General features: G+C 35.3%; 1 protein-coding gene across 1 annotated transcript; it reads right to left on the reverse strand.

Moving 5' to 3' along the window:
• Window positions 1-109: 109 nt before the first annotated feature.
• LOC128214935 (sister chromatid cohesion protein DCC1-like) lies at window positions 110-11370 on the reverse strand. Its single transcript, XM_052921653.1, has 12 exons — window positions 11289-11370; window positions 10652-10816; window positions 8384-8549; window positions 7631-7765; window positions 6419-6509; window positions 5621-5759; window positions 5148-5239; window positions 4496-4572; window positions 3558-3635; window positions 2178-2263; window positions 1819-1881; window positions 110-832 (listed from the first exon to the last, which is right to left on the reverse strand). Exons 1-12 carry the CDS (start codon window positions 11315-11317, stop codon window positions 724-726), a joined length of 1230 nt encoding a protein of 409 aa, XP_052777613.1. The 5' UTR covers window positions 11318-11370; the 3' UTR covers window positions 110-723.
• Between the last annotated feature and the right edge of the window lie 1836 nt (window positions 11371-13206).

Raw genomic sequence — 13206 nt, forward strand, 5'->3', positions numbered from 1 at the left:
ATTTCGTTCGTTCTGAATTGTATTGCCATTACATTATCTAGGAATTCAATGTACTTAGTACCTGCATTTGGTAGATGCAACATAACAAAATTAAGACTTTACATTTTATTCATAAATATAGATAATTGTACAAAATTTCTACTCAAATGACAAATGTACATGTTTCACGCTTCTTTATGTATCTTACATATGAAATACATGAACCTACTACTGAGTAATGTCATGACTTGTACTTATTGATTAGATATTTAAAAAAGAAATTGAAAATAAGGATTATTGATTGGCAAAATTGTGTAAAATTCTGATGAAGTTTATATTAAACTTGTTCACACAAATGCGAACACCAGGATCAGAATTTCGGTGTAAATAACATGATTTAGGACACAACCCATGCTGTTCATTTTTTCTCACACATATCGTTGTTATGTGTACTACATATTTATATTTCCATGTTTTCATATTTCCATGTTTATTCATTTTTCCATGATTTTGATCAGATCTATTTCCAATAGTTAAAGCATATGCAAGTCTTTTTAGATATTGGTAATAAAATACAACACTATGACATATGATCTGTGCAATTCCAAATTCTATGGCAGTGTTGCCTAATCAGTAAGAAAACTGGCTGCAGACCACAAAACACAACCACAACTGATAGAGTGGTCCTCCAGTGCTTGGCATGCTACATAAATAAACATCACAACTACTGCGTCTTTTCTGATGTCAGGTAAGCGGTTTTCTGGAGTTGTACACCTTGATTCCCTGCGACATGGACGCCCGGGCGACCTTTGTCAACATGGCAGTCACGTCCATCTTGTCCGTCTCTAAATCTCTGAAATAACAAGGAACATTCAGATTTACAATTTATTTATAATAAACAAGCTCTGTGGGAAAGATTTTTTTATAATATAGGTCAATTAAATTTTGTCATCCTTTGAAAAGAACAATCATTTCAAGAATTAAGTGAGTCATAAGTGCTTTCATTGATACATGGAAATAATCTTGATCGTAACATGTACATACAGTAGAGTTTGAGCCAGGTTTAAAAAAGGAATGGGGGCTGCAAAAGAGGGACACTGTATCGAGCTGTGTAGAACTTAGGAAATGTGTTCCGCTGAAGTAATAATTAGGGTTTACTGTCCAATATTAAAAATTTGTATGTTTTTATAAACTTAATATAAGTTTTAATAGAATATTTGACAATCTCTAGCATTTAATACTATGAAGGCATAAGGGTGCCCATGCTTGTCTCCATTAGGGCAAAGGGTGCTACAAAAAAGGACAGGGTGCAGTAGTGATGTTCCGATGATCGATTATAATCGAAAATCGATTGGTTGGGCCTGAAATCGGTGACAATCGATTGTATTTGGTTATAATCAATCATCGAAAAAAAAAGTTGAAAAAATATAAGTAAGTGTTCAGATGTTATCTTTAACAAAATGGCAGATGAAAGCCACAATGAGCAAGTAAAAATGAAATATTTTTTATATAACACTTAATAACTTCAATCATAGACATAACGTATATGCATATAATGATTCAGAGTTTAATAATGTGCATGAATAAAACTTCACTTTAGGTTTTATCTAGTATTTTAAAAAAACGATTGTACTATCAATAATCGGTTACTTGAGTGGAACCGATTATCGATTGTAAAATTGGAACCAATTCCCAACACTAGGGTGCAGTGCTCTTCCAGAACTCTGGCTGAAACCCTAATACAAGTAACATATTGGGTAATGAAACTAAACACCAATAATCACCTTGATATAAATAAATGGAAATAATCAAGAGTATAATTTGAGAAAATATGCTCACTTTATGTACGGTGTAATATCAGCCAAGCTCCACTTTTCTTTCATCCGGAACAGAAAATTAAACCTGAAATGGACGTCACAAAATTTTCATATATTGAAACACTGATCAATTTACAATGTACATAAAATAAGATATATATTAAGCCATTGAAAGAGAAGTAATTAGTTTGAACTTATTTATTCTACATCGATTGTGAACCAAGATATTGCAACATTCTATTAATCGCTTTAACCGTCTTGACACAATGTTTCACGAGATTGTGGTCTTGTATTGTGAGGAATCAACTGAAGGCTACCGTTAATGCATTGTCTGATTTTAATACAGATTCACTGAACTTTTGAAGAAAATATTATCTTTACCTTTCATCCATATCTTCAGGTAGAGTGTCCACTGTCATGTAGGATATCACCTCCGGAGTACTGTCTCGGTCTATCAACGCCAGACCCTGCAAATATCCACATTCAATAATTCCTCTTGCAAAAAACATGCAATTTTAAAATGTGAGTTTTTAAGTATGGTAACATACAGTAATGAACAATATAACTAAAGATTGCTTTTTTTTTTTTTAAAAAGTGTTCTTCTCCCCAATTGTGTGGTCGTAGGTGAGAAATGATGATGGACATGAAATTTGTACCTTTGGACTGGAGACAATCAAACATAAGGGTCATCTACTGGTCATGACCAACCTGCATACCAAGTATGAAGTTCCTGGGTCCAATCATTCTTTAGTAATTGAGTGGAAAGAAGTGTGACCTACTGACTGGTGACCAGTTAATTGTTTTTCACCTGAAGGTCACTGTGACCTTGACCCACTGACCTCAAAATCAACAGGGGTTATCAAACTAGAAGAACAAATATGTAGTTCCTTGGCCCCAGCGGCCTTGACCTTTGACCTACTGATATCAAAATGAAGCAGAACAAATATGTAGTTCCTTGGCCCCAGCGGCCTTGACCTTTGACCTAGTGATATCAAAATGAATAAGGGTCATCAACTGGTTATGACCAACCTGTATACCAAGTATGAAGTTCCTGACCCAAGCATTTTTTTAGTTTTCGAGCGGAAATGAAGTGTGATGTATGGATGGACTGATGGATGGATGGAACAGGGCAAAAATAATGTCATGGAAAAATAATAATGAATGTACATGTATAACCTGCAGGGTTGTGATTGACATGGCAGCTTAAGGACTGACACTATTTTGGCAATGGGTTTTGGGGGTCCTTTAGGCCCCACATGGGGGTGAAGCGTCCTGCCGCAGAAGCAAAAATGTTTTGAGAAGCCCTTTCGAGGTCTCTCCTGATGTCAAACTGGTGTGTCAATATTTGCATTAATAACAAATGAAGTAGCAACCAAAATATACCAGTGAACTTTATTTCATCACTTAAAAAAATGTCCCTGGAGCCATAAGATCCATGTAATTCTGGGGACAAATCACATCCCTGATGTTGCTAATCTTCATGATGGTATAATTTGTTTACCCTTTCATGTCAACTTTTAACCATTTGCAAAAAAAATTAAAACATGTTAACCACCATCAACCAAAACTGCTGCCCAAAATGGATTTTCTTTTCCACTTTTGGTTTAAAAGTTGAATTATTAAAACTGTATAAAGCAGAAATAAAATCATATTTAATGACAAGAAAGGTTCATAAAAGTACTTATCAATCAACATTCTTATATCTTGTCATAATCAAGTTATATGAATGAAAATAGGCATTCAAAATTTAGTGTGAATTACCTCTAACTGGTAAAGACTTGTCTTCATTCCTTCTGGAACACTCTTCTCCCAAGTTGATAGAAACTGACTCAGATTGAACTGAAAACATAACGAAACACTTTCCACTTTTCTGTTTGGATCTAGTAGCATAAGCATTGACAACAAAACCGAATGTTATTCATTGTTTGCATAATGAACTTAGGATCCGACTGTTTTAGAGCATATTGCTTCGTCAAATTACACCAAGTGAATTTTAAAACAACTGCAGCATCTACAATGTATAGCCTGTCAACACACACACACACATGAAAGATGGCTGGCTGCAACTGCCAGCAACTGAGAGTATTCTTCTTTCGTATCAATGTGAAATTTGCTACTAAGGGTAGGGCTCATACACCCGCAAAGGATCTATACGTGTACAGTTAGTATTGGTTTCACATCAACCAAACAATTAATTCTAAGCCTTAAGCTGACTGGTCAAAATCACTTTTGGGATGGTACAAACTGTCTTTTCTTAAAGGCCTAGTTTAAGCCTTCTATAAGTGACCCCCCCACCCCCCCAAAAAATGTGTACCGTACACATCCTCTGTTTATTGATCTTAATCTACTTGCTTGATCCCTCTTATCAGATCTCCGATCTGAGTATCCTGCTGTGAGTTTTGGAAGTTTTATTATAGAAATGGACCATAAATGGCCCTGAGCTAATAAACGAATACTCAGGAAATTTGCCCCTAGTGACACCAGTGCAATTAGCAGGAGATGCACAGCAGGGGATTATCATGCCAAACATTCCTTAAACTAGGCCTTTAACAAACAGTCATTACAAACACTCAGTTGCAGATTGACAAGTATGGGGTTAACCTTTGTAAATTCCCAACAACCAATGATACTATTTCTAAAGGATATAATGGTAATGACAAAGCTTACTAAATCTAATCATGATACTAAATCCAACATACCTTTCTTGCATGTTTAAGAATTTGTTCTGCAAAGAACCTACACACTTTGTCTTCATTTAGTTTGTGGTAGTCAATGTCTGTTGGGATAGAATGATATAATCATGTAGTCAAGTTGGAAAAAGTGCATGTTTTTTTTTCAAATACTTATACATGTTTCTGAAATTTAAAAAACTCTTTAATTTTAATTTGACTGAAATAAAGTTGAGCCATGTTGGAAAAATGTTCAATATTTTTATATATTCACCATGCAAGACATAAAAAATGTGCTCATACTCCGAAATAAGCAGAACCACAATTAATACAATTGTTTTAAAAAACTGAAAAGGATGAATAAATATCGAAATCTAAAGTCCTTATAAAGGATACCGCGTTTAATTTGAAAGAAAGATCCAGAAAACACAGTATTTCTACCTTATGAGACGATAGTTGATCACTGTAAACTTTTAAGAACTCACCAGTCATTTAACATTTTCAGCTATTAGATACACGGTTACAACCTTATTATCAGTAATTAATATTTTTCATTAATGCATTATTTAGTAAGTAGTTAAAGGTTTATCACTCAAAATATATGTTCATATACATGTGTATGATTTTAAGTATGACTATCACTTAAAACGAAATTGATATAATGACAATAAATATTGGTTACCTATCTGCATCCTGTTTTCTTCATCATCGTCCCCCGAGACAGTTGGCACTGCCTTGTCACAGAAGTTGTGGATAACATGCTCCACTACACTCCTGAAACAGGGGGCATAGAATGGCTAATTCAATCATGTCAAGTCAATAATTATTTATTGTTGGGTACAATATACATCAGGGTAATATTATCATTGTATTAATTTGTAAATTCATTGATAATTTTGAAATAAGCATACAAACATCTGCAAAAGGTGGGTTAGCGCAGCAGTTAGTGCACTTGCTTCTCACAGAGGCGACCCAGGTACGATTACCAGCCTTGGCACATGTAAGTTTGGTTGGTGGCGCTGGTTTCCCCATGACCCAAGACCACACACTCGGGCAACATCATACCAACAAGAGTGTCTTAGTAGAAGTTAATATAACTGTTTTTCACAAACGTTGTAAAGTCTAAACTGACTGCTTGTTAATGAGCTTCCTTACCTGGGATATAGCTCTTGTAAGACATTGAGACACTCCTCTATGGGAACACCAGAGTGTGTCCAGTCATTCTCGTCACACAGCTGTAGAAGATGTCCCATCACCTGTACCAGAAAGTCAAAGTCCAGTACTCGCCAGTAACCTGCAGTATAACAAGTTTTAAATTCATATTACATTTAAACACCATTAATCAATTAATTTAACACACCATCATTATTCTCTAACGATACTGAAGTTACTATAAAGTTTATTATTAGTGTATTAATAGCTAACGATGCAACATGTTTATAATGTGCAGTCATCGAAATTAGTCTTTTGGATGAACAAGCCCGAATTCATATACTACTGCTTGGCATTGCATTTTTGAACAAGCACTGCTGTATAGAACCCAGAATATGAGCAAGCCCGGAAAGCATTTACCAGTGGTGGGCTTATGGGATGAAATTTTATTTCTAATAATTGTTAGTCCGAAATATTGCTAATCCGAAATTTTTATCTGGGTCCCTACGCCTTAGGATTAAAGGTGTTTTAATGTATAATGATTATCAAACATTTTTCTCCATATCTAAATCAAGCTTGTTGATCCATAGATTGTGGTCTTCTGCTGTAAAGAAAATGGATGTATTCAGAGCCAACTTATCTGACTGAAACCAAACTTGCATGGAAATGGACGAACACTACACTTGTAAAATTCAGGAAGGGAATTATACCCTTAAAATAATTTAAATTTAAATATTATTACCAAAGTCTCACTTCTTACATGCTGTTAGTAAAGCACCATGTAATTCTACTTCACCATACCATCAATAATTAGAGCCTGCATCTTGTGAAGTGCAGTATTGATCTCATTTTCACTGCCTTGAACAAGGTCGAGGAGCTCGTTGAATGTGAACTGAAATAAACACAACAATTATTCTCAACTACTACAGGTAAATGTTACATAATTATTAAACAAAAGCTGTTGCAGCGACAGTGCGCTCAACTATTCCACCACTTTAAGTACATGTATAAAATTATGTATTGCAAAGTTTTGGTGAAACATGCATGGATCATTGTAAAATTACATAACATGCAAAACCTTATTTAACCAGTAAAATAATAATGGGCAAAAATTGCATATGAAAGATACCTGACCCTATCTATGAAAAAGGCACCGACCCTGCCACTTTTAATGTCTGTTGGTAAAAAAATAAAAGTGTATGTAGTTTAAAACCCTTTAAAGCTGGTTATCTAACTCGTCAGAGATATTATGCCTTAACACATTCTATGAACTGGGGTATAAAAATTGAACAAGCCCCCCTAATGCCCTCCAAATTAACCACTTCCAGGCATGTGCTAATTATACAACAAGAGCTGTCAGTAGACAGTGCGCTCGACTATTCTCAGTGATTTTATTTGATAAAATTAACAAAGATGGAAAAATAAAAAATATTAGAACTGAATGTAAATGAGTCTCTACAGGGGATAATTATGTCAAAATGCTTGATGCAGTTACCTCCCACTGTACACAGGTTCGGATCATGATGGTGAACAAGTGTGCAAAGTTTGAAAGGCATATGTCAATGGACTTTGAAAATATCTGGGGTAGTACGCAAACTTTAACGTAAGTTCTAAGTAAAAAAGGGGCATAATATTGTAAAAAAGCTTGATAGAGTTACCTCCTCCTGTGTACAGGTTGGGGGCATGATGGTGAACAAGCGTGCAAAGTTTCAAAGCCAGATGTCAATGGACTTTGAAAATATTTGAGGTGGTACGCAAACTTTAACGTAAATTCTAAGTAGAAAAAGGGGCATAATTTTGTCAAAATGCTTGATAGAGTTACTTCCTCCAGTGTACAGGTTAGGGGCATAATGGTGAACAAGTGTGCAAAGTTTCAAAGCCATATGTCAATGGACTTTGAAAATATTTGAGGTGGTACGCAAACTTTAACATAAGTGGTTACGCCAGCGTCAACGCTCGGGTGACTAGGATAGCTCTCCTTCTTCTTCAAATAGTCGAGCTAAAAATACTCACCTTTTTGCCCTGGTGGTCATCATCCCCCTCCTCAGCCTGACCACTGTATGGGTTTTTCTCTAGCAGCTGTCGTAGTTTCGCAAGGCGAGGCTTTACTGGACGTAGCTCGAAGAATGAGTGCATCACAGAATTCACCTAGAAATAGGCACCACATTATTATTCATATCTACTATTATGAATGCAACATCGCTCTTAAATATAAGTACAGTTTAAGCCAAACAGTTCTCGGATGTGCTGCACCCTGTCCTTTTTTAGTAACACCTTTCTGCCCTCATGAAAGCCAGCATGTGCACCATTCTACCTTCACAGAAATTAATGCTTACGAAAATCAAATCTTCTTTTCTTTTATTAAAACTTATACCGGTACTATGAATATGAATAGATTAGATACAAATTAGATAGATTTAAAACCTAAAATTACTTCAATTAAACACATCTTAGCGCTTTTGTCATTTTTTAAATTATAGAGTTATTCATAGATCAAAACAATTGCGGCTTATGTGCCCTTTTCACCTTTAGCACCCAGTCCCTTTTTTGCAGCATCCTGCCATTTTTAAAACCTAGCTAAAACCAAAGTAAAATTTAGTATACCGGTAAATCAATGTCAGAAATAATGATCTTTGTTGGCTAAATATTGAGAAAATACTGCCACATACATCATGTATAAAATTTATTGTTTACAATACTAATAACTCTTTCAATTTATGGGCTTCAAAAACTTGACACAAAGTCCTACAAAGTACTATCACCCACCTCGTTATACCGCACAGAAGGTTCATCATTAGTTGAGAGTTCCGGCCCGAAATGAATGTTTGGTAGGATGAGCATGGCGTTGGAGATCTCTCCCTGCTTGACCTCGAATGTCTGTGAGTCTGTACACAACACTGCACAGTCCTCCTTGTCGCCTCGCAACACCACTCTGAAGTATATCAGTAAGCATTTTGAAAACACTGTAAAGATCTTGAAATATTTATTTGTGTTTTCAATTGGACAATTCCTTTTAACTTTTTATTGATGTTTCAGCCTTTTTCAAAATATTAACAAAGAATTTCTTTTAAAATGGGCAAATGTAATACAAAGAATGATGTTATGCAGAACATGATGCCATAATATAAAAGAACTCCAATCGACACTGCCACACATGATGTTACATTGCAAATCAGCATAGGCAGAGTATGTATGGTACTATGTTAAAAGATAATAACAACAAAGTTCAAATACAAACATCAGGGCTCTCACTAGGCTGAAATTTTTGGGAGAAGTGACTTCTCTCTTCAGTCAATTTAGGGAGAAGTGGGGAGACTTTAGGGAGAAGTGATACTTTTCGTAACACCTGATACAAAAACTATGCCATACCACACACCTAAGTTTACATTCACATTCAAATTAATTGCTATAACTATATAAAATGTTCACAAATAATGTATCATTTTTGGCTCAGCAAAAGTGTATTTGTCAATGTCACATAGTTTATCTCCAAATAGCATCTAAAATGAATCAAACACCAAGACAGCTAAGGATTTGAAACAATCAAAATGACCTTATAAATGAACTGTCAATATAGTAGGGGGACGAATCTTATTTTGGTACGTTCGGGATGGGTACGAATGTCACATTCAGCTATGCTGTTATATGCTTGTCTCTGGCTAAATAATTTTCAATATGCTGACATTTAAGAACCAAATGACATTTAAATCACTGTTCTTGATGAAATTTTAACCATGAAAAATATAACTCAGAAAAATGTTCTGACAAAATGGCGATCTCGCCGATTTTAAAGTCATCAACAGGAGAAAAATACTGTAAGTAAACACTACATAAAGCAAAAAAAGAAGATATTTTTGTGTTTACAAATCATTTTTTATCATTTCATTTCATCATGAACAGTTCACTTAAACCAATCAAATATTTGTTGATACGTCATGTTATTGATTTTCTTAGCGCCACCTTGCCGATGGCCCGAGATGGTTATGACCGTCTGCTTCAAAAGCAACAATGTTTAAAATGTCTGGCATTGTTTGTTCAATACATATATCAATTACTTTTTAACTTCTCAATCTGATTAAAACAAACTTATTTCATTTGATCAGGGACTTCTCAATGTACATTCTGATTGGTTGACCATCAATAGTTCCGCCTACTGGCGATGTTTGGGTAATTGGATGACACGGCCCAATTATCGGATTAGGAGATTACCTAATTTTATGAATGGCTAATTGCGGTGTTTTGACTAATGTGACAGTGGCCAAAGACTGCTGATTGACAGATTTACAATGTGCTATTTTTTCGGCGAAGTCAATGTCGCTTTGATGATACAAATGGGCGAAGTCTGGGAATTTTAGGCGACCACTTCGCCCAAGTCGCCCCCTCGCGAGAGCCCTGAACATACCGGTACTTTTAAGGAAACATAATATGTAAAATAACAATTGGATAATTGTTTATAGTTTCATATTAAATAGACTAGACACCAGATGATACAAGTGCAAGAAAAATTAAAACTTACATCAAATTTATACCTGTACAACGCATTGAATCTTACTTTATACTGATGTAAATGTATCACAATGCTTACTACACATGAATCTTTCACAGTTTTGCCTATTTTTCTATTTTGAAATTACCTGGGTTTGTCTACCACATAAATCCCTGTTAATTTAAAAATAGCGTCAGTATATAAGTACCTGTACTAATAATGTGACTTTCACACGCTAAATATACACATCATAAACTGGGAAACCATTATGCGCTATTCTTAAACAGGTAAACTCAGCTGAAACAGCGACAAAATATTCTTTTAATCATGTAAGATGATATATTATGGGCCTCATACTAGCAATTCTAGGCTTGTTTTGTCGCCGATTTTGGAACCATCATTCTCGTGTCTAGCCCCTTTAATATGAATAGTGAAACATGTGAAATCTGTCTTTAGAACAATTCAGTCTTTTTAGTGTGCATATCTTCATTGGTGTGAGAAATTTCAAGCAGAAAGTACTACCAGTTCAAAAACAAAGTACACCTTACTTTTCACCATTCTCAATAGCTTCCAACACAGCTTTGTCCAGTTCAAGCAGACGAAAGCTCTCACTATCCAAATGTTCTGAGAAGTAGACACTCTGGGTTTCAGACTTGATCTCACTTCTGTCTAATTTGGCAAAGTCTAACACAGACGCAATATCTTCGAGAGACCTGAAAAGGATCAACAAGAGATATTTTTATGGTTTTTTAATCACATTCTGGCAACTGAGGGGCTCATATCAATTTGGCAAGGGGTTTAGGGAGCACTTAAACAATGGAGAAATAAATCAGGATTTTTTTTAGCTTACATAAAGTGGCCCTAGTTTCTTTGGTTGACAGCATAAACCAACCACAGAAACTAAATGTAAATTAGAAAAAAAACTCATTTTTTGACACCTGCTTTCTTGAGGCATAAAACCTAAAAGGTAATCAAATAAACAAATTAGTATTCAATTCTTCAGATTCAGCAACTTAAGGTTAAGCAATCGATTTCGCGAAGTTATGTGACAACTTCAGTTTATACGAACAATTTACTTTTTCATTCCTACGTAAGCCACAGTTTATATATTTGATTGACCATTATTATAATAGACAGCAAAGTTTTGAATTTCGTCACTTTATCTTGTAATTAAACTTGTTTTACCTTGTGTTTATACTTTCGTTCGCTTCCATTTCCCGCTGTTGTTTAGATAATTGTCAAATCGTCTCGATGGCAAATGGGAAAACGCATCACTACCAAAGTAACCGCAAATTACGTGGGTGTGGAGACAGGCCATTAATTGCAATAAGAAACTATATAAAAATAGGGTTGAAACTATTTTCAAAAGAAGGTGTACAAAAAAATGAGTTTTGCTCATAACATTAATATTAATATAACCTCAACTTTAATATACAACCTCAACTTTAATATACAAATGACTTCTTTTCCTCAATCGTTCTAACCACGGAAATGCAATGCTTTATATGCATATTGCAGTATTTAACCTAGTTGTATGAATTTTTTTGGTTTGTGGTTCTTACCTTGGAAAAATCCTGTCTGACAGTCAATTTGCGCTTTCTGTATAATGAGAACACGTACCTCCATGAATATGTATGGTGACAACCACTAGGTGTAGTTGAGTTATGACTATAAACACTACATTTGTATAATATATATATAAAAATAGAACCGATTATCATTTGACTCCCAGCTTGACTGTAGGAGTAAAGTCCGTTTCAATACATATATGTAGGTTGTAAATTAACCATACCTTTGTGCCATATTTCGTTATGTTTACGCCAGTTGCTGCCATTAAGAATAGAGATTTTAGATTTTTTTAAGTAAGGACCAACACCATTTGTGAGACGGACTCAAATAGGATTTTATTGACCTCCATAAAACAATAGTAACCCGATTCGCTAGCGTGTCACAGACTTGTAATGACCTCCATGTGCGACCTTGAACTTAAACAGTAGGAGCCTAAAACTGATGAGTGACACAGATTGAATTGACCTCCATTTCTGACACTGATCTTAAACAAAGGAACATAATTCGTAAGATAGGCACATGATTTAATTGACCTACATGTCAGACCTTGATCTTTAACAGTAGAAAACTGAATCCTATGAGTGACACAGATTCCATTAATCTCTATTTCTGACACTGATCTCCAACAACGGAACAGGATTCGTTAGATAGACACAGGATTTCATTGACCTCCATATCTGACCCTGACCTTTTACAGTAGGAAATTGAATCCTATGATTGACACAAATTCCATTGATCTTCATGCCTGACCTTGACCTTTATCAGTAAGGACCTTAATCTTTTGAATGACACAGATTCCATTGACCTCCATGTCTGACCCTGACTTCATACAAAAGAAACCTGAACTTTATAAGTGACACAGATTACACTGATCTTGACCTTAACAATAAGAATCTGAATCTTATGAATGATAAATGTTATACTGACCGCCATGTCCGACCATGACCTTTAACAGTTGGAACCTTATATTCTTATGAGTGACACAGATCCAATTGACCTCCATGTCTGAGCCTAACCTTTTACAGAAGGAACCTGAACCTTACGAGTGACACAGATTACATTGGCCTCCTGGCTCCATGTCTGACCTTGACCTTTAACAATAAGATCCTAAATTTTTATGATTGACAAAAATTCTATTGACCTCCATGTCTGAATCTGACCTTTATTCTCTTTAATAGTAGGAACCTAAATCTTATGAGTGACACAAATTCCACTGACTACCATATCTGACACTGAGCTCTAAAAATAGAAGCATACTTCTTAAGAGAGTCACATGATCCCAGTGACCTCCATGTCTGACCCTGACCTTTAACAGTAGGAAACTAAATCTTATGAGTGACACAGATTATGCTGACCTCCATGTCTGACCTGGCTTGAACTGTATCAGTGGGTACCTGAATCTTATGATTAACACAAATTCCATTGACCTCCATGTATGACCCTCAGCTCTAATAATAGGAACCCGATTCGTAAGAGTCACAGGAATCCATTGACCTACATGTCTGTCCTTGACCTTTAACAGAGGGAACCTTAT

Source organism: Mya arenaria, chromosome 13 (assembly GCF_026914265.1).
Source record: "Mya arenaria isolate MELC-2E11 chromosome 13, ASM2691426v1".
NCBI classification, from domain to species: domain Eukaryota; kingdom Metazoa; phylum Mollusca; class Bivalvia; order Myida; family Myidae; genus Mya; species Mya arenaria.